Source organism: Rhinatrema bivittatum, chromosome 8, assembly GCF_901001135.1.
Source record: "Rhinatrema bivittatum chromosome 8, aRhiBiv1.1, whole genome shotgun sequence".
In the NCBI taxonomy this organism is placed as follows: domain Eukaryota; kingdom Metazoa; phylum Chordata; class Amphibia; order Gymnophiona; family Rhinatrematidae; genus Rhinatrema; species Rhinatrema bivittatum.
The window spans coordinates 81,520,520-81,547,678 of NC_042622.1; the positions used below are offsets into that span (position 1 = coordinate 81,520,520).

Consider the following 27,159-nt stretch of genomic DNA (forward strand, 5'->3'; position numbering starts at 1 on the left):
TGAAGAACAAAATCTAAACGAATCTTTTGAAGAAACAATCCTGAATACATTGTTACATTAAATGCAACTTTCCCAATTAAAGTGTAAAGGACATAAACAGAGAAAATAAGGTTCCCTCTCCTTCACTGAGCTTGGGAGTCCCCAAATGTGGGACTATGTAGTAGGCTTGTCCGCGGAAAAAGCAAAGTTGCATACATATAACAGCTGTTCTCCTAGACAGCAGTACTTATAGCCACACATACCCACCCACCTTCGGGAAGATGAAGTATCACTAGAATGTATGTTTATATCAATAATCTATGAAATATTAAGATAACGTTCGGTAGGGACTGCAGGGAAACTGTGCGCATGCTTCAAAAGCTTTTCTAAAGCTCACAAACTTGGGAATAGGGGCCCATGCTGGCGATGTCATCCGACGGTGCCGTCAGGGCCTGACGGCACCGTCGGATGACATCGCCAGCATGTGTGGGACTATGTAGTACTGCTGTCTATGAAGAACACCTGACACAGATTTGCAACTTTGCTCTAGTGACCCTCAGCCTATCAAAGAAGGTCTCTGGGCGCTTTCCTATTGGCTGCATCTTACTCACAGTCTAGCTGACCCCAGGGCTCTTCATGCATGGGATTGGTCGATGGAAATAAAAATATCGTCTGAAATACAGAGATAAGGCGTAGCTAAAACACACCCTCTCTGTTGGCAGCCTTTTTAATCAGTGGAGAACCCGATGCAGATTTTATAACTATAAGAAAGCCTCTGTTGGAAACAGGATGCTGGGCTTGATGGACCCTTGGTCTGACCCAGCATGGCAATTTCTTATGTTCTTATGACGGATTTGTCGCTAAATATTAAAACAAAAAACTAAATTAGCTCCCTCTCGCGTTCAATCCTGCATTCCTGACATTGGTTTTTATGAATTTACATCACTTACGTACCCATTGGTTATAGTTCCACCTGCCCTACCTTGATTGGAAGCTCAAAACTAAGTCTTCTAATGGCTGTCTGGGTGCCACCGTTAATTTTTGATTCGCTGAGTAGAAATTATGAAGCAGGGGGCAGAACCTTACTATATTTGTTGTCATCATTGGTTCAATTTTCACCTGTAGCTTTTTGTCATTCGCCAATGTTTACTTCCTCGCTTTCAATTGCTCTCATTGAAAGAGGGTACCTCCTCTCCATCTTCCAATTGGTTGTTTCTAAACGCCCGGTATCCGGGTAAGATGGCGGCGGTAGGACAGTGTCTGCTGTCTGCTGAGTGGATGGCTGTGTCCCTCACTCACGTCGAATATCCTGCAGGTAAAACATACCTAATCTCTTTTAAGATATCTGCAGTCTGGAGCTATTGCCTTTAGATGCTGTACTGATGGGATCTTGGCCGGAGTGGACAGTTGTCAAAAAACTAGCTGTCTGCGGCTAAAACAGGGTGTGCAGGGCAGCTGCTAGTGAGGGACCTCTGCGCATGCGCGGCAGTTCTGTCTGCGGAGGCCCCTGCCGAGCTTGAGTGGCCAACTGGCTTCGATTGTCATAAGTAAAACAAGAACTGGTGTAACCTAATTGCATGCATGGACTTGTAGTTCCGATTTCCGCCCCAAAAAATCAGGACTAAATCTCTGAGCATGTCGTGAAGTAAAACCAGGACTGGATTAGCCTATACTAAAAAAAACCCGATGGAGTTAGTAGGTAGCTTATTCCCCTGTGCTAGGCTGTGGCCACTTCGAATTGATGTATGCCCGGGTTTCCTTCTGTTCTGAAGGTTTTTGGCACTTGGTTTGCAGGCAGATTCCTGGAATGCTGCACTTTCTCGGGAGAACTACCAGGTCTTCTGTCAGCTGTGGTGATTTTCTTCCGTCGTTCCTGTGAAACTTATTTGCTTACAGCATTGTTTCCCAACATTCTCGTGGAGGCACACCTAGACAGTTGAGTTTTCAGAACTGCCACAATGAATATCATGCACCGAGTCTCCAGTGCATTAAAATCTGTCGTGCATATTCATTATGAATGTCTTGAAAACCATCTGTAAGGTGTGCCTTTAGTGACCGTTCTTAGGGTTGTAGGGAACGGATGCATCGGTACTTGGGCCTGTTGAAACTATGTACTTGCATCATTCAGTGACTTCTTCCACACTCAAATATGACATTTTACTATCTCCTAGTTATAAATAATGTAGTAAAAAGGCACTAGACCAATGAAACCAGCGAGAGTAAACCACTGGAGCAACATGAAATAATGTTATGCAAGGACAAGTTTCTCAGAAAAACTAATGGAGACAGAAATATCAGAATTCAAAGAGCATTTGGATAGGCACTGAGAATCCTTAATGGGGAGAATGATGTTATAAAAGTTGTGATGGTACCACTGAAGTGTATAGCATTAATTGGAAATTTGCCGAATATGTAAAATACTTGAAAAGAGCTGGGATGTGTAGAACTTGGCCTTCTTTTGCTGAGTGGTATAGGAGGAACATGTTTTAAACACAGTACTTTGGAAGCTAAGGTAATCCTTAGTTCACCTCACTAGCTTATGTTATACTATAATTGTTGATGTAGTCTTCCCCCTTCTCAAGCACTTCTGCTGTAACCCAACCCTTCTTATTTCTCTCCTCTGAAGCACAGAACAGGTACAACATAGGCAACAGTAGTTGAAGCTAGATAGGGGCACCCATTACATAATAAAACAAGTGGACATGAGCAGTTCAAGCTTATTATTTTTTTTAAATATTTGTATCCTGCAATATATACAGTTCAATGCAGTTGATAGAGAACATTCCCTCCAAATGCTCCCTTTTAACTCACAATTATTAACAATATTTTGGGCTCGGGTTTCTGCTTCCAAACTGCACCAAAACATCAAAACGTACCATAGGGAGGGAAGAAAAGATCCATGCTGAGACACTCGATCTCTGAACTGCGCTGGATTCTGCTCACGCGGCAGCAGAAAGCCCATGCTGCCGTTGGGAACCAATGGCAATCCAGCATTTCAAAATTGTTGCCAAACTATAATGGCGCCTGAGGTGCAGCACCCTATTCCCCCTCCCCGGTCCATGCAAAATCAAAACTGTAATGTGCGTCCCGCCCTCATGTTAATATCGGCTGGGGGGATAGGGCCCACCCAGCCTTTAAATTAAATGCAATGACATAATAGCCATTAATATAACTAAAGAATCATACCACACCCTGCCAGAAAATCAAAGCATATGTTGCCTCCTAAAAGCTTATCATCTAGAAAAAAAAGATATCATAAGCTGTTAAAACATATCAACAAAAGCTTGCTGGACAAATATTTTGAGTAGACTCTCTTAAATGTCTTGGAACAAGTTGTAAGACAAATATCCATGGGCAATGAATTCCAAAGAACCAGACCCGCTATAAAAAAAATGGAACTTTTAACAATTGTGACTGTACTGCCTTTAAACATTAAACATATATCAAAAACTGATTACATTAAAGATGGAAAAGTGGTAGTTTCATATCTTAACCAGTCTGAACATCATTCTGAACTAGATGGTTTATTGCTAGTTATAACCATTAACGCTTCACCCTCCTCCTTAAAATCTGGCAGATCACAAAAAAACTTTTTTCAAGTTGTTTTTTTTTTTGAAGCGTACTTGTGAATAAAAATTTTTAAGTTGTCTGAATTTTTTTTTAAACAACAATCGTTGAATGAAATGTTATATAACAACTCTTTGTCATCCCAGGGTATGTTTGTATTCTTATAGAGTCCACCATCACCATGTATATAAATCAACAGTACTTAGCTCTATGTATTCTCCGACATGGCCATGTTTCAGAATCTCTTCCTTCATCAGGGGGATATATGTGTAGTAATGTTCCAAATACTCCAACGGCGAAACTATAGTAAATGACCTAGGCGAGCTAAAATCTCCCTTTTTCTAAAGTATTAAAATATTCCTTGCATCATACAAACGAACTATTTCTGGAAAGCTGCGTCACACTTATGACTAATTCAGTTCTTCATTCAGACCTTGGGGGATGAGCGATTTTCAACCTATAAATCCCAAATTGCTCTCGGTAGTTCAAAGGTGCTGTGTAATTACCTCCCCTAATAGTGTGCACGACTTGATCAATGATGTTTCAATAAACTGTGCAGATTGATCAACTCATACGCCCCACATGGATCTTTGGACAGGAATATATTAAGACATAAATTACATTTTTGGACATAGTTTTAGTCCTCCGTCGTATCTGATAACTAGAAACTGGATTGGTCCACACTTCCCCTTCAACTGTAAACTCACACATGTCACATTGTTGGCATTTCCAGTGATACGACGGAGAACTAAAACTAACTGTATGTCCAAAAATGTAATTTATGTCTTAATATGTCCCTATCCAAAGATCTATATGGGGCGTACGAGTTGATCAATCTGAAACCGTTTATTGAAACATCGTTCACGGATGCATACAGCCAACACGACAGCTCCTGTAGTTAATCACTGTATTGACAAGCAACATGAGTTCAAGCATTTATGCTGGGCTATCATTGATCAAGTCGTGCTCACTATTAGGGGAGGTAATTACACAGCACCTTTGAACTACCACGAGCAGTTTGGGATTTATAGGTTGAAATCACTGAGTTAATGATTATAACTAGCAATAAACCATCTAGTTCAGAACGATGTTCAGATTGGTTAAGATATGAAACTACAAGCAATATCAATACCGACAATCCCTTGTCCAATAAATTATTTTTCAACAAAACAAGAGAACATTACTGTTCTGCTCACCAATTCATCATTCCATATACCGTACATCAAGAGCTCTTGAAACAATTTTGCATCTTCCACCAGTGGGAATTGAGTGGGCCTTGAGAATTGTGCCTTGTGAAGTAAGGAAGGACTGTTGAAACAATAACTTTTATGCATTGAGCCATCATTAGGCACTGAATCTTGAATCATTGCATTCATTTATAAAAAAGGATTTTGAAATGCTGAGGTGATTTTTGCACATTTGTGGGTATGAAATAAGAGTGGGGTTTTAATTTATACAATAAATACTAGTATATATTTTTAGTGGGATGTGGTTGTGTGAATGAGGTGTGATTGTAGAAATTTGGAAATAAAATTATTCAATCAATATGTATATGGAATGATGAATTGGTGAGCAGAACAGTAATGTTCTCTTGTTTTGTTGAAAAATAAGATATGAAACTACCAATTTTCCACCTTTTTAATATAATCAGTTTTTGATATGTTTGATGTTTAAAGGCAGTACAATCACAATTGTTGAAATTGCTTTTGGGGTTGACTGTTAATGCCTTGGGGCAGTAGCTGTTACAGTTTACCCCGTAAGTAGAGATTTGACGTTTACAAAAAATTGGAAAGCATATGTGCTTCCCAAGCCCCAGCATGTATGCTTCTACCTTCTAACGGTAGGAGTGTAAAATTGCCCGCTGGGATACCCATTAGTATCAGATGTGACGGACATGCCTGTATTTGAGGAGCTGCATTCTATTCACGCTGGCCATCAAACCACTCTCCCACATTGTAGACCATATTAGAAAGTGTCTTAACAGCTGTATTGCAGGAAGTGAGTCTGTACCTCCTGCTACATGAAGTAAGAACAGCCTTAAATCTGCTCTGAATAAAAGACACAGATTCTTCCTAGCAGTTTTACTTTAATCTCCTAGGATGGAACATCTGTTTTGGCTACCTGGCCTGTTTGTATGTGAGAAGTCAAATGTGGTAAAACAAGACCAGTAGTCTTGGCTTGAAGGATTCCTTTATTAATTATATAAATAAAAAAAAATTCCCAACTCAGGCTGAGTTTTGCCCTGGCATAGGGCTGCATAACATTAACATACAAATGAATTAGTAAACAAATGATACAATAAAATCCATTAATGCACAATCATAGCTGTACACACAAAATATGGAAAATGTGTTTTAAAAACATAATATTGTAAAGGCAAAAAGGAAAACAAACAAACATATATATAGATCAATAGGGAGAGGAGAAAAGTAAGATATATTTAAAATTGTCTAAACAGGCACACATATAATAAGAGGAAAAGAAAGGGAAAACAAGGGACAAGAAGAGAGAGAAAAAAAGATATATGTACACACAATTATATTACCTATACTTTCTGTTGGGTATACTCCCTTGGCCGCTAAGCACAAACTATGATTTGTACATCGCTGTCATCCCTAGAAACCAGGGGAATGTCATAAATTAGTAATATGCATTTCCCTGTACATACCTGGATCAGCCCAGACTCCTGGGTTTATCCATCCCTGCTAGCCGATGGAGACAAATTTTCACTGACAGTGCTTCAAAATCCCTGGTGCCACCTGCAGTTCCTCAGTATTTCTCGATCTTCAGCAGATGGCGGCTGGTGCATAAACTTGCAGTGCTGAGGTCTGATTTTTTTTTTTCCTTTGTGAGCCTTTCCGCCCAGGGGTGTTTGGGTCCTGGTGGATCCTTCCCTGTTTGGTTGAGGTGGACGAGCTGGACGTCTGTGACCTTTCTGTATGCTTGCTCCTTTAGTCCGTGGAGTGTAAATCTGGTGGTCCAGATCCCTCCCCTTCACAGGGGGCTGTAGGCTCAGAGCGGCTGGTATATATTTTTTTTTTTCTTTCATCTGCTTGCCTTTCTTTAAATTTCTGGTTTGTCTGTCCTTATTTCTTTTTGCCTTTTGCTAAACCCAAGCTGCTGTGTTCTCTGCAGAGGAGAGGCTGACCAGAGTTTTAAAGTTGTTTTAAGGGGGGGGGGGGGAGGTAAGGCTGTCTCACGGGCGTCTCTCTCCCTCTGGTCCCTGTTTGTAGCGGGTGTGTAGGCTCTGTTTTTTGCTCCCATTTGCACATTTGTTTGGGGCTTGGCAGGGGGATTTTCCTGCTGGTTTCAGCATGGCTCGTGGCTCTGTTTGCCATGCATGTGGTGTAGGATCAGCGTGGTTCGGCTGCTTTAGTTTATGTGCAGCCTGCATTTCGGGGGAGGGGGGCAGTTGGAGGCTCTGGCGACCACAAGAGGCAGGAACTGTCGTTCGGACTCTCCCCTGAGGGTTTCTGTGAAGCAGCGATGTGTGGCCCACGGCAAGCCTCTTGATTTCCTCCGACGTTGGAATGGCAGCCATTTCAGCTCCACCGCAGTGCGGTCTGTTCAGATGGGCAATGGGGGAGATTTGCCTCCGCATCTTTCTCTGGCCCACCCAACCACGGTAGAGGGTCTGCGGGGGGGGGGGGGGGGGGGGGGGGCGAGGGCAGAAGAGGCAGTGCGCTTGGATCTGCTAGTGCCTGCATCAGTGGAGACTGCGCCTTCACAGCTCTCTCAGGCTCCTTTGGCCTTCTCTGCTGATGTTTTTTTTGTTCTCTTGCTGCATGAAGCATATTTTAGCTCAGCAGGCAGATTAGGGTAGCCAGTCTCACCCTCTAGGTGGTCAGAGAGGTTCTCCGGGGCCTGAGAAATCCCGACATTGGAACCCTCCACTGGGACAGCATTCGTGGTATCCTGGGTTTGCTGGGGCAGACTCTGATGACTCGGTTGGTCTCAGGGGGACCCCAGGTCACAGGAGGCCTTGTCACAGGATCAAGTTATTGATCCAGATGTCGTTGACATATCTCAAGGAGATGATCTAGATACTCTTCCAGTCTCAGAGGGTGATGCCCCTAAAGTGCTCTGCTTGTTCCGGAAGAAGGAGTTAGGCCCTTTGATTCCTCAGGTTTTGGAGGAACTAGGGCTGAAACTCCCACAGGAAGACTCAGATATGGAAGGTGCAGATCCGGTTCTGGATGGGCTTCGGGCTCCCCCACGATCTTTTCCCTATCATAAGTCAGTGAAAAAGATGGTGGATCGAGAATGGGAAGGGCGATGGCTAAGCTCTATCCCTTGCCAAAACAGACATTGGAGCTCTTTTCCCTTCCAAAGGTGGACGCTGCGGTTTCAGTGGTCACAAAGAAGACTATCATCCCTATTGCAAGTTCCACGGCACTGAAGAATGTTAAAGATCGGAAGTTGGAAATTCAGCTCAAAAGGATTTTTGAGGTATCTGCTTTGAGTCTATGGGCGGCTATCTGCTCCAGCTTCATGCAAAGGGCTTGCCTGTGCTGGGTTCAACAGCTTCAAGATAGGTAGGCAAATTCGGGTGTCGAAGCATATAAAGTAGAGCGCTTGGAAGCATTGCTTGCTTATGTGGTGGATTCCTTGTATGATTTGATCAGAACTTCCTCCTATATTATGGGTTCCGCGATTTCAGCCAGGCGGTTATTGTGACAATGCAACTGGTCAGAGGATATTTTGTCTAAGTCTTGTTTAGGCTTTTTGCCTTTAAGAGGTGCCTCTTGTTTGAGTATTTGACGTACTCGATGAAGGACCTGGGTGAGAATAAGGTGCATAAGTTGCCGGAGGATAAGCCTAAGGGCAAGCGGCCTTTTCAATCTCTGTTGCGTTTTCAGGATATTAGGAGTTCGCGTCTAGCAAGAGGAGCCCCAGCCTCACAAAAGCAATTCTCTTCTCGTGGTCAGTCCTGGGGTCAGCCTTTCGAGGCAGTTGATGGCCATTCAGAGCTTCCTCCAATAGTGGGAGCTGCTGAATCCAAATTCTCACAATGAGGCGAGGCCAGTCCACTCTGCCGTTCCTTTTATAGGGGGTCGTCTAGCACGATTTTATGGGGAGTGGACCAAAATCACTCAGGATCAGTGGATCCTCAGCAAAATAAGAGATGGTTACACATTTAAATTTGCTCAGCCCGTTCGTGACTTCTTTCTAGTTCCCCCTGCAGGTCGTTGGAAAAGCGTCGGGCAGTCCGGGGGACATTAGACAGGTTTTGGACCTTAGGAGTGGTGGTTCCAGTTCTGCAGAGCAAACAAGGCAGAGGTCAATATTCCATCTACTTCGTAGTTCCAAAGAAAGAAGGCTCTTTTCACCTCATTCTGGATTTAAAACGGGTAAATGTGGCACTAAAGGTCCTGAGGTTTCGGATGGAAACTCTGCGGTTGGTAATTGCAGTGGTGTGCAAGGACAAGTTCCTGGCTTCTTTGGATCTGACATAGGCCTACCTACATATCCCCAGTGGTTCCTGAGGTTCATGGTACTGGGTCAGCATTTCTAGTTCCAGGCTTTTCCCTTAGGGCTGGCCCCGGTGCCCCATACTTTCACCAAGGTAATGGTGGCAGCGGCATTGCAGTGCGAGGGTGTCCTGGTGCACTCTTATCTAGATGATATGGCTCATCAGAGCAAAGTCTGAAGTTACTTGTGCGGTAATGCAGAAGGTAATGACCACCCTAGAATCTCTCTAGGCTGGGAGGTGAATTTGGCGAAGAGTCAGCTGATCCTGTCTCAGACCCTAGATTACTTGGGAGCAAGGTGTTCCTCTCTGAGAAGAGAGCCTGCAAGTTACAGATGCAAGTCTGGCATCTGTTGGCTTTGCAGATTCCCAGGGTTTGGGATTTTTTTGCCAACTCCAGCATTGAGGCCATTGAGTCATTTTTTGGTGCTTTTGTTTTTGTTTAAATATCCATGTGGGATGGTAATAGTTTCTTTCCCACATCGTAGTAAATGGGCAACTCACGGAATTCTTGGACAATAACAAAATCCTCTCCCCATCTCAGTTTGGCTTCCGGAAATCCCGAAACACTGAATCCCTCTTAATCACATTAACAGACACCATTCTCCTGAATCTTGACAAAAAACAACCTTGTCTGCTCATTCTCCTCGACCTTTCAGTGGCTTTTGACACGGTGAACCACGCCATTCTCATAGATCGGCTATCTGACATCGGCATCAAAGGCACCGCTCTCAGCTGGTTCAGGTCTTTTCTTCAAAACAGGTTCTACAAGGTTAAAATCAACAATAAAGAGTCACACCCATCTGCTCTACATTGGGAGTCCCACAAGGATCCTCATTATCCCCAACCCTCTTCAACATCTACTTGCTCCCACTCTGCCAACTACTCTCCAAACTAAATCTAATTTATTACTTATATGCCGACGACGTACAAATTCTCTTATCGATTTACCGAATCATTAGACAAAACCCTGGATTTCTGGAACACCTGCCTTCAATCCATAAACAGCCTTCTAACAAGCCTCAACTTGATCCTGATCACAAACAAGACGGAACTCCTCCTCATCACTCAAGACGGAAATTTTGCACTGCCCAATACACCCCCTGCAATCCTACCAGTTTTCTCCCCCCAAGTCAGAAACTTAGGAGTCATCATGGATAATCAACTGAACTGCAAAAGTTTCATCATCAACACTACTAAGGATTGCTTTTTCAAACTTCAAGTCTTAAAACGATTGAGACCTCTTCTCCACTTCCAAGACTTCCGTACAGTGCTCCAGGCAATCATCTTTTCAAAAATAGATTATTGCAATTCTCTTCTGCTTGGCCTACCTGCCAATACCATCAAACCCTTACAGATGCTGCAAAACGCCTCAGCTAGGATTCTGACCAAGACTAAAAAAAGAGACCACATTACACCCATCCTGATGAACCTCCACTGGCTCCCAATCAAATTCAGAATCTTGTAAAAGGCTTTGTGGATGATCGTTAGAACTTTGTACAACATCACCCCACTAGAGCTCAGTATCCCTCTTCTACCTCGCATACCATCCAGACCGGTAAGAGCAGCGTATAAAGACACACTCCAGGCCCCCCCCATAAAAACCACATTAAGAAAGAGAGCCCTCTCCTCTTCTGGACCAACACATTGGAACTCTCTTCCTCCAGATCTCCGACTCGAACAATGTCCGATCACCTTCAAAAAAAGACTCAAAACCTGGCTGTTCAATCAGGCCTTTTCCTAACTCAGATGATCTGCTGAATCAAACAAGTTGCTCGCTAAAAGACCATCGTTTTGCTAGCAATCAGCTTTCTTTCTTTACAGACGAACATAAATTTTTCCCTCCTAATTCCTAATCCCAATGTTTTTCTTCTTAAACACCCAGGTATTAAACAAAGTCATAATCCGGCTCGCCGTTCAATATCTCTTAAGTTATCTCCCTGGTTATTTCAGTTCTATGGATCCAAGTTTGTCCTTCCTTGTTTAATGTAATGCATTCGTTTATGCGCTGGTTATTGTTACAATGTAAACCGAAGTGATTTGTAGCTTGTTACAAGAATATCGGTATATAAAAGTGTTAAATAAATAAATCGTGCATCTGGATGAATGGTGTTTTAAACAGATAATGCTTCTAGATTAACTACTCTTCATTTGTGTAAATGAAGCCATAATACTTTTTCAATACACAACGGTGCTTTGGGAAGATTTGCTGTGTAATGTATTCTGTGCTCCCAGTGGTTTTATGGGAATATAAAATTAGTCTTTTTTTGGGTGAATCAATGAGCTTAATAAAGGGTTTATGTGGATCCATATATGTAAGCCTGCTTTATGGTTTTAATTTTTATATTTTTATTTTCCATAGTTTTTACTTTATTTCCATATTTTTAATTTATTCTAGTCGTTTTTAAAATTGAATTATTTTTAATATTTATTATCTTTCAGTACCCACATTTAACTTTTCTGAACTCTTGGTCATCTTTGTATAACTCATTCTAAATATCAATCATTCTGTATACATCGCTGAACCACAAGAAATTACATCATTATCTTTTGGCACGTTTTTTACATCTAAATATCTGTGTAGAATATTTCACGCATCTGGATAAGTGGTACTTACACAGATAATGTTACTAGATTAAATAGTCTTCATTTGTGTAAGTGTGCTATTATGAAAATATTTTTTCAATATGCAGCGGCGTTTTGGGAAGATATGTTGTGCTATGAAAAATTAAAATATAAAATCAGTCCAGTTTCGGATGTGTTTGATGTGCATCGGAATATGTTTTCTGTAGCTGCAGATGATTCACACAGTGCGAGCCAATTCTTGGCACTGGCTTCAAAATAGATTGCGGTTCTACAATACAGCGGCACACTTTGAGATTTCAATCTGTATTCTATCTGCTGTTTTAAGAGTCACTGCACTGTTGAAGGTAACCTTTTAATCAGGTGAATTATCTAGTTGCTCTTAAAACCCATAATAGGAGCAAGAGACTTATATGCATATTACTAAGTTATGACATTCCCCCAGTTTCTAGGGATGGCAGCGATGTACAAACCATAATTTGTGCTTTACGGGCAATTGAGTAAACCCAACAAAGTATAGGTGGTATAATTGTGTGTACATATATTGGGGTTTTTCCTTTCTTTTCTTGTCCCTTGTTTTTCCTTTCTTTTCCTCTTATATGTGTACCTATTTAGACAATCAGTTTTTAAATATATCTTTTACTTTACTTTTCTCTTCTCCCTATTGATATGCAAATATATTGATGTTTTCCTTTTTTGCCTCTAGAATTGTATGTTGTCACATTTTTGGCTAAGATTGTGCATTAATGGATTTTATTGTATCATTTGTTTACTAATTAGTTTATATGTTAAATGTTTTACAACCCCTAATGCAGCCCTATGCCAGGGTGAAACTCGGCCTGAGTCAGCATTTTTTTATTTATTCTGTGATTTTTATTTATATAATTAATAAAAGAATCCCTCAAACTAAAATGACTGTCTTGTTTTACTACATTTGCCTTCTGGCTCTACCTGACCGTCTTATGTGTTGTGTTCTTGGACCAACCTTCTGTTTGTGTGTGTGAGGGCAGGGGCATCAACATGGGCACATTACTGCTTAGGATTTGGTTTTAATTTAAGCTGCCACAGGATTTATTTTTATTTATTTTTAGATTTTTATATACCGGTGTTCCTATATGAAATAAAGATCACATCGGTTTACATTGAAACAGAACATGAAAATTGCCAAAAGGCATTACATAGAACAAGGTTATGAAACTTGGAACAGAGTACATAAGTTCAAAATTTAACAATAACGTTGTAACATTGATGTGGAAGATCTTTCTGCTCCTGGCTGTTGGTGAGCTTCATGTCTGATTGCTATCACTAACCACATTATGACTGGCCTGTGGTTGCTTCTTCCTTTCAGGGGATTTCTCAGGTCAGCTGTTAGCCTACATAAGTCTGGGTCCAATCTGCATTTGTATTGGCTTTATTACACTCATCATATTCAAACGAGAACTGCACACGGTGAGTCTTCCTTCTCTAGCTTCCATTATCTGCCCTCAAATTTGAGGAGAGGACTGCATATTTTACTGACTTTTCCCACATTATTCAGTGTATCTAACAGGAATGGATAAGAAATGATGAGATGATAGGAATAGAAAGGAAATGGTCTGACACGGTGGGGCTGATTCAGTATTTGTGAGCAGAAAACGGGCGCTCTGTGTTGAGCGCCTGTTTTTTCCTAATGTATGCCCAGCCACCTCTCCTGGGCGCGATGCAATATTTAAATTGGGGGTCGTGCAAAAAAGGAGGCGCTAGGGAAAATTTGTGCATCCCTAGCGGCTCCTCGGCATTGGGCGCCCAGGAGAGGTGGCTGTCAAGCAGGTTGGGAAAATGGATTCTCTGTCTCTCTCCTTTTTTTTTTTTTTTTTTTTTTTTTCTCCAATGTGTCCTTGAGTGTGGAATACCTTTTTCCTATCGATAGGGCTGAATTAGCCATGCTGTCATGGGATCTGTCAATCAGGCCCGGGAGGCGGAGCTTGTCAAAGCAGAGAACAGAGCTTTGCTGTCTGCGGCTGCGCATGTGTTCCCGCGCAGGAAAGTAACGGAATCTCCTCAGTCTGTTTTTTCCACGAGCGGGATCGTACGCGGAGCTGTCCTTCTCCTCAAAGTCTAAAAGTAAAATGTCAAAATTGAGGTTTAAACCCTGTCACTGCGGCAAAGTAATGTCAGTCACGGACGGCCATGACCGATGTTACCGATGCCTAGGACCAAATCACAATCGGGAAGATTGTTTTAATGCTCTAGGAGACATCCTGGAGCAAAATTCACAAAGGGCCTACAGGCTTCAGGAGCTTTTTGCCTCGACGGAACCATCTGAGGTTCAATCATCGCCTGGCCCACCGACTTCATCAGCTCCTTCAAAAAAGAGAAAATCTTTGTCTGATCCTCAACCCTCCACTCTTGGAGGTAAGGAGAGCTCAAAACGACAAAGGCCAATGAATTCTAGAAAATCCACAGAGCCTGAAGCGCTGCAATGGGACTTATTGGCGCCAAAAAACTCGGCGCCTACAACTTCTGCGCCTATGGCGCTGTATGCGCACAAACCAGTATCGGCGCATGATACTTCGGCGCCTACAGATGGATCGATGCACAAGTCTTTTATGCGCACGGCGCCGATGACACTTCTGCATATAACGCTGAAGAACCTGGCGCGCCCGGCACAGAAGAATGCTGCGCACAGAGCAAATGTGCACACGTTGCCGTCGACATCTGCGCATACGGTGCCGATATCACCTACGCGCTCAACTCCATTGGAATCTGTGCGCAGCGCCGAAGACATCGGCGCCGATAACCCTTGCATGCAAGAAAACAGAAAGATATGCGCGCAAGTCTACTTCCGCGCATAAATCTATGTCTGTGCTTAAAACTAAATCTGCGCACAAGAGACATATTCACTCAGATGCTACAGAAGGAGTTGAAACGACGACGTTACCCTTCACGAAGCTCTTCTTCAGCTTCTTCACCAATAACTTCACCTTGTTCAGATATCTCCTTTTCTTCGAGCGCTGACACCAAACAAGTTACAATAAACATAGGAAGCAATCACATGCTTCACGTAGAAGTCATACAGACTCGTCTCACTATTCTCATAAGCACTCACGACACTCTCACCATAAAAAACTGGCAAAGAGGAGTGCTACATGGGAAATAAGCCCTTCAACTTCTAAATCATCTCATATACCACATTCCAATACCATCTTACATAGAGAGGTAATACAGGTGGTTTCCTCTGACACTTCTACAGATTCAGAAGATTCGAGAAACATAACGGGCAATAAAATACGAAATGACAAAAAGGTATCTGACACTTCACCTCAAAATACTCCAATGCACCCTAAAGCAGGTGTCTCAGGAGAACCAGATCATCGTACAACAATGCCCCCTCATACAAGAGAGGCATTTTTTCAATTGTCTCAATCCTTAGCAGGTTTTTATGAAGCTCTTCAATCATTGTTCAAAATGACTAATATTGCTGACGACAGTTCTCCGGAACACAAAGCACAGCTTACTAGAGAACAGTCGGTGGAACTGCCGACATCTCCCATAACAAATCGACCAACCTCGCCAACTCATGATCAGGATAGATCGTTTGATTCTCCTTCAATGCAAACAATCCCCATCATCATCTACGGGATTACCATCGGATCCCCAAGAACAACCTCAGGAACCGTACTCCCCTCTGAAAGACCTCACATACCCAAAATTCCTAGAAAAATTGGGTACAGTTCTGCATCTAGAGGTCCAAAAAGAAACAGACCCTAGGGCAGAAACCCTGGGTCTCCTAAAGATTTTTGATTCTCCAGGAGAACCATCATCTCTTCCACCACAAGAACTCCTGCATTCAGTCTTACAGAAGTCCTGGGATGCGCCTTATACAATTGCAGCCGTTTCCAGGAAAACAGACACAAAATTTCGTATGAGGAAAACATCACTGTATACTCTACCACAATTACCTCATACCTCGATAGTGGTGGAATCGGCGATGCAAAGATTTAAGAAAACAAAATCTCATTCCCACCAGGGAAAGACAACAAATATTTAGATGAGTTTGGCAGGAAAATATATCATAACTCGATGTTGACTACCCGAATTATGCACCATCAATTCTACATGGTACAATACATATGAGTGCATGCAACCTATGAAGGGTATGCTTTCTTCTACGGCGGATCAAATACCTCCGCCTCTTCATGACATGGAAGAGTGTTCTCGACACCTTTTGAGGTCAATCTACGAAGCACTTGAAACATCATCTAGGGCATCAGCAACAGCCATTGCAGCCCGCAAACCTCCCATGTACAGGAGATAATCTGTCTGGAGAAAGATTTCAAGATGCAGTAGGTAAACTGAAAGAAGAAGCCTTAGCAGTACAATCATTAACGTCACATTCTAATTATTCGACCACACGTCGTTATATTGGATCTACTCGAAGGCAATCATATGCCAGAAGACCCTATAGATCTTATCAGTCTTTTGTACACAAACATACCCTTCCTACCAGCGTCCTGCTCCACAACAGAATACCTCAAACCCACATAGAGGTAAACCACGTAACCAGAGATGACAAGCACAACAACCTACTTCTGCAGCAAAAGCGGCTTCATCTTTTTAGTTACTCAGCCACCACCACAACATCAAGCTCCACCAGGCAGAATTCGTTCTTGCCTGGGAAAGAATAACATCCGATCAATGGGTTTTGGAGATAGTACATCACGGTTACCAACTCCAATTTACCACAAAACCCATATTGCCTCATCTTTCCACACTCAAGATTCAAAAACCACAACTGGGGGAGGAAATTGCTTTGCTTCGCAAACCACAAGCAATTCGACAAATTCACCCAGGCTCCAAATCAGCAGCATTTTATTCCCCATACTTCCTCATACCCAAGAAGTCGGGGGGGGGGGGGGGGGGGCCTTCGCCCCATACTGGACCTAAGGGAATTGAACAAATTTCTCACCAAGGAGAAATTCAAAATGGTATCGTTTGAAGTCAATCCTTCCTCTCATTCAAACCAACGATTGGATGTGTTCCATCGACCTGAAGGATGCGTACACACACACATTCCAATCCATCCATCCTCGTGGCGTTACCTATGCTTTTGCTACAGACATCAACACTACCAGTACAAAGTTCTCCCCTTTGGACTATCGGCTGCACCCAGGGTGTTCATCAAATGCATGGTAGTGGTGGTGGCTCATCTCAGACAACAAGGTATAACCATCTTTCCATATCTGGACGATTGGCTCGTAATCGCCTCAACTCCCAACATCTTACTAGATCACCTACATTGGGTGATACAATGCTTACAGGAATTAGGATTAGTGATCAATTTCCAGAAATCACACCTACAACCAACACAACAGTTACAGTTCATAGGTGCATGCCTGGACACTACGTGCAACAGGGCATACCTAGCAGGCGACAGAATATCACACTTCAGTCACCTTCTACGTACCTTGAACCATACTCAGAGACAGTCAGCGAGACAGGTCTTGGTAGTCCTGGGCCACATGGCGGCAGCGATTTTTCACGATACCCAACACCAGGCTACACATGAGGCGCCTGCAATGGGGACTAAAACGCCAATGGAAACAACATTTACAACCATTGATGCAGAAGGTATCACTGACCGTCGAAATGAAAAAAGATATAACATGGTGGCTCCTAGACTCCACCCTGTCCAAAGGAGCGTTGTTCAGTTCCCCTCCTCACAACACAGTCCTAACCACGGATGCGTCTCACAAGGGCTGGGGTGCACATCTCGAGATTTACGAAACACAAGGGTTATGGACAATCTCGGAACAGAGCCTGCAAACAAATTGGTTGGAACTCAGAGCAATTCGCAATGCATTACGAGTGTTCCAAGACCACCTGAAAGGACGCAGGGTCATGATCTACACGGACAATCAAGTCTCGATGTTTTACATCAACAAACAAGGAGGGTCCGGTTCATGGTCCCTTTGCAAGGAGACCCTGACAATCTTCGAGCATGCCCACCAGAATTGCATACATCTCCAAGCGACTTATCTACCAGGAGTTGCAAACACAAGAGCGGACAAAATAAGTCGCATCTTTCATCCTCACGAATGGGCACTCAACACAGAAATAGCCCAAGACATATTCATGCAGTGGGGGACACCATCAATAGATCACTTTGCAACAGAGATCAATGCTCAAGTTCCAAAATTCTGCTCGATAAGACCAAGCCAATTCAGGATCGCTCAAGATGCCTTCCTCATCCCGTGGACGACAGGCCTCCTGTATGCATTTCCTCCCATACCACTCATAACAAGAACAATTCAGAAGTGCATAGCAGACAAAGCTCAACTGATACTCATAGCCCCGGCCTGGCCAAAGCAACCATGGTACAGTTTCCTTCTCCGGCTATCCATCATGGACCCAATTCGGCTACCGAATCGCCAGGATCTTCTCTGCCAAGATCAAGGGATGCTTCTACACCTGCTACAGTCATCTTTCCACTTGACAGCGTGGAGATTGAGCGGCTCCTTCTAACAGATCAGGGAGTTTCCAATTCAGCACAATTTGTCTTGTTGGAATCCAGGAAACTCTCCACAAGGAAGAATTACAGTTATAAATGGAAACGTTACTCTACCTGGTGCACCTCCAAAGGTGTACCACCATTGGATTGCTCACCTGAGTTGCTCATGGATTACCTTCATACACTATATGTAGCTGGTCTAGCAACATCATCCATCAGAGTTCATCTCAGCGCCATAGGCGCCTATCATAGACCAGTAAACAATATTCCTATATCCAATCACCCTTTACTGTCTCGTTTCATCAAGGGATTAACTCACATTCGCCCTCCGGTATCTAAATCTCCAGTTCTATGGAACCTCAACATAGTTCTGGAACAGCTCATGCTTTCCCCATTTGAACCCATGGACTCAGCACACATTAAATACCTCACATGGAAAGTGGTATTCCTGGTTGCAGTAACATCAGCACGAAGAGTGAGTGAGTTACAGGCCTTGGTCCATTACCCTTCATATTTGCAATTTCATCACCAGAAGGTAGTTCTCCGAACTCACCCATCCTTCCTACCGAAAGTAGTTACTCAATTCCATCTCAATCAGACCATGGAATTACCAACTTTTTCCCCTAAACCTCACGCAAATGATAGGGAAAAACTACTGCACACACTAGATTGTAAAAGAGCTTTAACACACTACAAAGAAAGAACAAACTCGGACTCCCGTGTTTCTCAACTCTTTGTCTCCTTTGACCCGAAGGCACCTGGATTACCAGTAGCTAAACGCACCATCTCCAGCTGGATAGTACAGTGCATCAAATTCCGCTATGATAAACAGAATTTACAATTACATCCTACTCCTAAAGCTCACCAAGTCCGAGCAGTAGCAGCCTCCTTGGCATACCTGAAGAATGTACAACCCATAGACATTTGCAAGGCAGCTACATGGTCATCGCTTCATACCTTCACATCTCACTACTGCTTTGACCAACAAGCAGCCACTGATGTGAAGATAGGGCAAGCAATACTGCAATCTCTATCCTCCGGATCACGTACAAACATATATATCATAAATGACGTGATCGGGAGCTTGGGACTCCCGTGACAGCATGGCTAATTCAGCCCTGCTATCGACGGGGGAAAAAGCAAGTTTGCTTACCGTAAATGATGTTTCCGTAGATAGCAGGATGAATTAGCCATGCTGACCCACCCTCCTCCCTGGCAGTCACCAAGTCTTCGACTACAATAATACTTAATCACAGACTGAGGAGATTCAGTTACTTTCCTGCGCGGGAACACACACACAGCCGCAGAGAGCAAAGCTCTGTTCTCTGCTTTGACAAGCTCCGCCTCCCGGGCCTGATTGACAGATCCCATGACAGCATGGCTAATTCATCCTGCTATCTACGGAAACATCATTTACGGTAAGCAAACTTGCTTTTATGCCAGCCAGGCTGGTGTAAAATTTTCCACATTGCAATGGGTGCATTGGCAGCACGGGAAACGTTTTGCATTGTGGGAATTAGCTAATAGTCTCATCTTCATGGAATTTTAAATGTGGTGAGCGCTCTTAGCTATGCAGTGATTTGGATACGTTAATCCCCTTATTGTATCGAGGGTCATGGACGTGTGTCAAACCGTGCACTGGCCACTGCGCATGGAATTGCATTGGCCCCAGTGTGATAGACGCTCATCTTCAGGCATTTCTATTCTGTTACATATACATCGTTGTAGTATCAGATTGTGGAATATTTTGGGATTCCATCTGGATGAAATACTCCCTACAAATCCAAAGCTGTTTTTCTTATGTAGATTTCCTTCTTTGGAGGGCTGCTGCTGAATGAAGGAGTGAATTGGTTAATTAAGAATCTAGTCCAGGAGCCCCGTCCCTGTGAAGGTATGAAGAGACTGCCCTCTGCCTCCTTGTCCTTTTCCTTTCACCTTGCCGTTGCTGGTGTTTTGCTTTGATTAATCTTATTACTGGTTGCTTGCAATGTTCCAGCTGTGAACAATGTCCACGTTTGGTAGGAGGCAGATGTGTGACGTATATTCTCTTCTCTCTCCTAGGATCCCATACGACAGTCACTACAGAGTATGGTCTACCTTCTAGACATTCTCAATTGATGTGGTTTTTCTCTGTTTACTCTTTCCTCTTCCTCTATTTAAGGTGAGACTCTCGGAGGGCTGCTGATGTCATATTCTTCTTGCATAACTGAGTTTGCATCAGAGAGGACTCGCATTGGTAGCGTTCTCCATGATAATGAAGAAGTGATCGTGCTGCTGTTCTGTTTTATGCCATGTGGATTCTTCCCATTTTTATCTTTCAGGATGCACCAAACAAACAATGCACGTTTCCTGGACCTACTCTGGAGACATCTGCTCTCGATTGGGCTTTTGCTGGGAGCCCTTCTAGTCTCTTACAGTAGGTACGGCGTTGCTCCTTCTCTTTGTACATTGTATTTACATACATATGAGGGCTGCACAGCTGCAGTACCTATAGACCTTGTAGCTAAGTTTTTCAAAGGGAGGCTGCACGTGACTTCCCTTCGAAATGTAATCTCAGATTTTGCATCCGCTTTTTCTGTAGGCAAAAGTTTTGCTGGAAAACATACATTGTTGTTTGAAAATCCAGTCCATGTGTCATTTCCCTATGTTGCCCTTTCCCCTCCTCCAGGAACACCTCCCCTCATTTTGGCTACAAGTATGTGCATTGTGGAAACCTTCTGTACTTTCAAATGGATTGAGACAGCCAGTTTACCTTGGTAGATCATTATTTACCTGTGCAAACGGCATTCAAAATTGCCCTCAGAGTGTACAGTTTATCTGAGCAAGACTTTTTTTTTTTTTTTTTCCATAGCTCAGATTGGGGGCGGGAGAGAGGGGCTACCTACCCTGCTAGCACAGTTTGGAGTCTGAAGTTAATTTCATCTATTTAGTGTTTTTGAAAATTGAGTGAGTTTGTTTTATTTTAAATTACTTCTGTCCCTCACCCTCTAAAGTTCAGGGTGAGTTACATGACAACATGAACAAAATGTCAGACAACAGGTAGCAACAAATAAGGACACAAATCAAATCCATGACAGACATTCTTATTCTCTGTAAGGAACTATTGGGAATAAGTTTTGAAAAGCCTGAGTAAATAAGAACAAGCTCTTCCCAGCAGGAGCGTAATTAATAGTTTAGTATCTATGTTCAGCCCTAATGTGGTCCTCAAGAAACTGGTTGTGATATTCCCCTTTTTCTTTTTTTTTTTTTTTTTTTAAATTGGCTAAACAAACCAGACTTTTAGGATATGTGAAGACTATATTCTACAACAATAAGAATGTGAAGCTCCTATTCTACAACAATAAGCATCACTAAGAAGGGGGGCTTAATTTGTAGACAAAAAGGAAGTGAAACTGGAGCAGTGGGGGTGAGAAGCAGCAGGGCGGGGCTGGGAGTGAGCTTCTCCTACATACACACACGCTGTCACTCACACAGGCCAGTGCTTCAATTAGGCAAACTAGGCAGTCACCTAGAGTACCAATATTTGAGGGGGGGGGGCAGTAAAATCCCACGATGGGGCGCTGTGCTGAAGCTGCCACCATTAGAGGGGGGGAAGAATGTGCATGACCAAAGGTTCACTTAGGACACCAAATAGTCTTACACCTGTCCTGCTCTCACATATATGCAAACACACCCAGCAGAAGCAGTGGGGCTGACCCCTCTCTTCACCCCTACCCATCCTCTCTCATGGCCTTAAAACTGATGCCTGGAAATTTCACAAAAATCAAGATTCCCTGTACATACCCAGATCAGTCCAGACTCCTGGGTTTTGCCTCCCTTCCAGCAGATGAAGACGGAGAAAGTTTTACTTAAACTGGTGTATCAGCTGCAGTCTGTCAGTATTTGTCTGTCTCCAGCAGTTAGAAGGTGGTGCAAATCCTGCAGTCTAAAGAGAATAAAAGAAAAGAACTTTAAAAGATCTTAGAAGTATTTTTAGGGTTAGGATTACTACTTAGCCCTCCCTGAAGGTCAGTAGGTCCTGGTGGGGCCATCCTTTCAGGTAGATAAGCGGACGAACGGGAGGGATTGGAAACCCCTGGGTCTGTCTGGATCCTTGACCCCCTGAGGGGGGAGATAACTGATGGGACCAGTTCCCTCTCATCCCTCCTACAGTTGGACAGCTGGAGCTTGCAGCCACAAAAGGGAAGTCCTTTTTCTATAAAGTTTAAAAAAAAAACAAAAACTGCGGGGTGTTTTTTGGGGGTTTTTTATGCTTTTTGTGGTGCCGGTTGGGTGCTTCAGCTGGGTTTCGCAGCGTTCTGATTCAGGCGTCAGGCATGCTTGAACTCTGGTTTTTGGCGGCGTTGATGCGGGCGAGCTCATGTGGCGGTTTAAAAAAGTAATTTTTCAACCATGCCGCACAGCGGGCAGTACGCAGCGTGTGGGGAGACACGCACTGTCTTTCTCTTGCCAGCACTTGCTCCCACTGCATCTCCAGGGGAGAAGGCAGCTTAGGAGAGCCTCAGACAGGCAGCGGTCCTTCGCAAGCAGTGCGGATATAGCCCAGCAACCTGAAGGTGCCTTCCCGATTTCGATGGGAATGGCGGCCATCTTATCATCTTTTGCTGTCTTGACGACAAGGTCTGCAAGGACGCTGCCCTGCCCCCACCACTGTTGCCGGCAAATCGAAAACTCTCAGAGCCCCGGGGGTCCCAGGATCCTCTCGTAGAGCAGGATCCAGATGAATCGGGGGATGTTTTTCCCCAGATTTTATTCTTCTTATGCATAAGGCTTTATTGGCATAAAGGGCAGCTGGACATTGTCCTCCCAAGCCAGTGGACCTGCAGGAGCCAGTTATGGCCAAGAGGCCACATTCGACTTGATATGGTGGGGCAACCAGAATTTGGAGAGCGCTGGCTCGTCAGTTGCTTTTGGAGAATACAGATAATAGCTCTGAGGCAGATGATCCTCTGGCTAGTGATCCATCTGGGGTAGAACCTCCATTTGGGCATTACAGACCCTGATGACATTCAGGATCAAGCACCCTCTGTGGAGGGAGATGATCCGAAGGTGGTACGCCTTTTTTTGCCAAGAGGAAGTGTGGCCCTTAATATCAAGCGTTCTAAATGAACTGCGTATTAAAGAGCCCCAGGCTGATTCGGACCACAAGGGAGTGGATCTGGTCATTCCCTCTGGGGATAGGGAACTACCTATAGTAATTGAATGTAATCCATTTTGAAGTGCTGAAATTTTTTTTTAAAAGTGCAAAAAGCAGAATATAAAAAATCTAAATAAATGTGGGGCTTGAGAGGGCCAGCGAAGGCGTTCCTTTTCTAAATGTCATTTGAAGGAATTAGTGCTTTGGGAGTGGGAGACTCCGGTTACAGGTTTTAAGGTTGGCAGAGACATGGAGAAGCTGTATCCATTGCCGGAAGACATTTTTGATCTTTTGCAGATGCCAAAGGTGGATGCTTCAGTTTCCGCAGTGACGAAGAAGACAATTCCAGTGGCAGGATCGGCGGCACTTAAGAATATGCAGGATAGGAAGTTGGAGGTTGAGGAGTGTGCCTGAACAGAAAACAAACATGGAGAAAATCAAATGCCCCAGAATCCTCTGGTTTCTTAGCCTGCCTTGGCTGTATGAATTCTAAGTGACTTATTGAGAATGACTTGCAGAATTCCCAGGACATCTGGACAGGCAGTCAAACTGGCTCCATAAGGTGATGCCTAATCATAGGGTCACACAAAGCAGAAGCCAACAGCAGGAACTTCATGCTATCCTGTCACAATAGAGGACTCTTTCTCAGGGGTTTCTATAAACATATAGTCACAGATGTGTTAAGATCATCTTGCTGGTCAGGGTAATTATCATGCTGTTGACATGACAACCTATGTAAATTATCCTTGAGGTAGTCACACACTCTAGAATCTTCCACAATATTGTATGTTATCTATAAAATAAGGATCACTTCCTGTATACAATGAGATGCTGGTCAGTTTGTCAGAGAAATGGCATCAGCATCTCCCAAGAATACTTATATTAATAAATACAAAATTATGCTTTCTACCAAAATCTAAGTGTTCTTGTATCCCTGGTCATAAGTGTCATAAAGAATGGTCTGGCGCTTAACAAGGTACACCTCAAGAAAACTTTTGAGGTGTCGACATTGGGCATGCGCACTATTGTATGTAGCAGTTTTATGCTCTGGGCCGGATTGTGCTGGGTACAGCAATTGCAGTCTGAGTCGTTATCTCCAGAGGATGTGAAGCAGGCCAAGAGACTGAAAGCCGTGGTAGCCTATGGTACAGATGATTCTTCTTGATCTGTGATGCCTGCGATCTCCACTAGAAGGCTTCTGTGGTTAAGGAACTAGTCTGTGGATGTTTGGTCCAAGTCTCAGCTGGGATCGCTTCCTTTTAAGGGGAAACTGCTTTTTGGTGAGGACTTGGAGGAGTTTGTGAAGCTTCTCGGAGAGACAGAGGACAAGCCAAAGGTCAACAGAGGTTTCTCTTCGGCAAGGGCTCGTCTCTGATCGAGCAGACGTCCCTGGCAGTCTCATCCTTCGGGAGGAAGTCTGAGACAAAGGTCCGGGAGGCATCTGTCTCGAAATCAGTCCTTTCGAGGCCGTAGACCAATCAGAAATGGTACCAATCGGTGAGTCCTCCCAATGAAGCGAGGCTGGCCCGCTCTTCCATTCCAGGAGTCTGAGGTCTGATAACATTTTTTTTTTCTCAAGGAGAGGGCCAAGATCACATCGGATCAGTGGGTCCTAAGTGTGACAGAACACAGTTATGCTTTAGAATTTACATGTCCATTAAAGGATTTGTTCATAAGGTTTGTTCACTAACTTCACACGCAGTGACAACAACATATTATTATACTTCACTACAATTCATATTTGGTCAATCTTTCCTACCCATCTATATTTTATAATTTTATACATATTTATTAATTGATACAGTTGGCTAAAATGTTAATATTCTTTCTTTAATTTCCTCCCCTTTCAGATCCTAGTTATTTTTCCTTGTTTTTTGTAACTTCCTCACATCCTAAATATTGTTACAATGTTTTTATTTGTTAAGTTTCTTATATTTGATGTCGAATTGGGAAATGTTTCTACCATGTTACTCTCTGCAGTTATTCACATTGTTAATTGTAAACCGGGTTGATGTGATTCATATCATGAAACTCGGGATAAGAAAAATAATAAATAAATAAATAAGGTCCCCTTGCACTTATGAGCAGAAAAGACATGAGGTTCGAGAAACTGTCAGTCATCTACATTTGTTGGGGGCCATCGTCTCAGTGCCAGTCGATGAGCAGGGAACAGGAAGGTATACCATTTATTTTGTGGTCCCAAAGAAAGACTGCACTTTTTGACCGATTCTGGATTTAAAGAAGGTGAATGTGGTGCTCAAGGTACTTAATTTTCGGATGGAAACATTGAGGTTGGTGATCGCTGCAATGCACAAAGGGGAGTTTTTGGCTTCTCTAGATTTGACAGAGGCGTGTCTCCACATTCCAATTCGACCAGACCATCAAAGGTTTCTCAGGTTCATGATCCTCAGATTATTTTCAGTTTTGTGCCCTACCTTTTGGGTTGGCAACAGCACCGAGAACCTTTACAAAGGTGATTCTTGTAGTGGCTGCAGCTCTTCAGCAGGAAGGCATCCTGGTTCACCCATATTTGAATGCCTGGTTGATTCGGGCAAATTCAGATGACCTTTGTCATCGAGTGGTGGCAGTAGGGCTGCAGTGCTTAGGGTCCTTGGGCTGGGTTGTGAATTTGTGCAAGAGCCAGCTGATGCCATCTCAAGTTCTGGGAGCACGCTTCGACACAGGGCTCAAGTTTTGTTTTGTTTTTTTTATTGCCGAGGAGCGGATTGTTGAGATCCAGGGACAGATTCGCAGATTGCTAAGCAAGGCGGTTCCCAGGTCTTCAATTATTTGCAGGTTCTTGTGTCTATGGCTTCCACTTTGGAATTGGTCCATTGGGTGTTCGCTCATATGCATCCACTTCAGTCTGCCATGCTCTCCAGGAGGAACCCAGTATCTGAGCACCCGGGTTTGGAGAGTCTGCTCGAATTGGGTTTTTTTGTATATAAGCTGAAGGATTTTCAATTGGCTTTTTCTGGCTCTGGTGACTGTTTTATATTCTGACTTATATGGTTATAAGGATTGTTCAGATTTAGTGGTTCCTTCTCCTCCTGCTCATTCGGCGGGAGATGTTTGCGTTTTTGGATACTTTTCCATCTTGGCAAATTTTCTCTGTCTCCATCTGCTGGAAGGAGGCAAAACCCAGGAGTCTGGACCGATCTGTGGTACTACAGGAAAGAAAATTAGCAGGTAAGAACCAATTTTACTCTGTGGCTTCTCTGATTTACATAGTCTGTTTCTGGAGAAGAGCCAGAACTGGTTTGCCACCAGAAAAGTGGCAGAACACCATTCTTGGTGGTTCCACCAGAAATTAAGCCTTGGATAACACACCCAAAAAGGTGTTGAATTATCCCACAAGTTTCAAACTTGTGCTGTAGTGCTTACCAAGGTCACAGTTGAAACCTTGACAACTGGCATTAGGGCTCATAAATTTCAATCCTTTTGTCTGTCTTTTTTTTTTTTCTGCTCTTCAGCATCTGCTTGGGTTTCACCCCTTCTCCTGTTTCTTGTGGAAAAAGAGGCAGGTAGCAGGGAAACAAGAGAGAAAGGGCTGGGTTATGGAGCAGAGTGGCTATTCTCTGCTCTTTCTGCTCCTGGTTTACCCTCTCCTCTCTTCTTCCCTGCAGACTGCCTGAAGGGGAAGGGCTGGATCAGAACACCCATGCTGCTATTCCACTTAAGTGCGTGTAGATGAATTAAATTTTTGAAATTTTCTTTGCAAATAAAACTTGTGCCATGTTGAAGGAATTCTGAGCTCAATGTTGCTTGTCGTGTTGAGGGAATTCTAGGCTCAACAATGGCTGGTGTTTTGCGGAGGAGCTTACTCAGGAGCAAACATGATCATGTAATTAAACTCTCTAAGAAATTGACACATTTCTCTTCCCAACTTCATAATTTTTTTAAAAATTATATTACAATGACAGTGTGACATAC

At 43.3% G+C, this 27,159-nt stretch overlaps 1 protein-coding gene across 1 annotated transcript in view; it reads left to right on the top strand.

Moving 5' to 3' along the window:
* Positions 1–1,160: 1,160 nt before the first annotated feature.
* DOLPP1 (dolichyldiphosphatase 1) overlaps positions 1,161–27,159 on the top strand; it is a 32,558-nt gene continuing 6,559 nt past the window's right edge. The window contains exons 1-5 of the mRNA XM_029612405.1: positions 1,161–1,294; positions 12,948–13,048; positions 19,896–19,980; positions 20,151–20,250; positions 20,411–20,509. Of these exons, the coding sequence (XP_029468265.1) occupies positions 1,219–1,294; positions 12,948–13,048; positions 19,896–19,980; positions 20,151–20,250; positions 20,411–20,509 (461 nt within the window). The 5' untranslated portion in view covers positions 1,161–1,218. The remainder of the gene's footprint in view (positions 1,295–12,947; positions 13,049–19,895; positions 19,981–20,150; positions 20,251–20,410; positions 20,510–27,159) is intronic.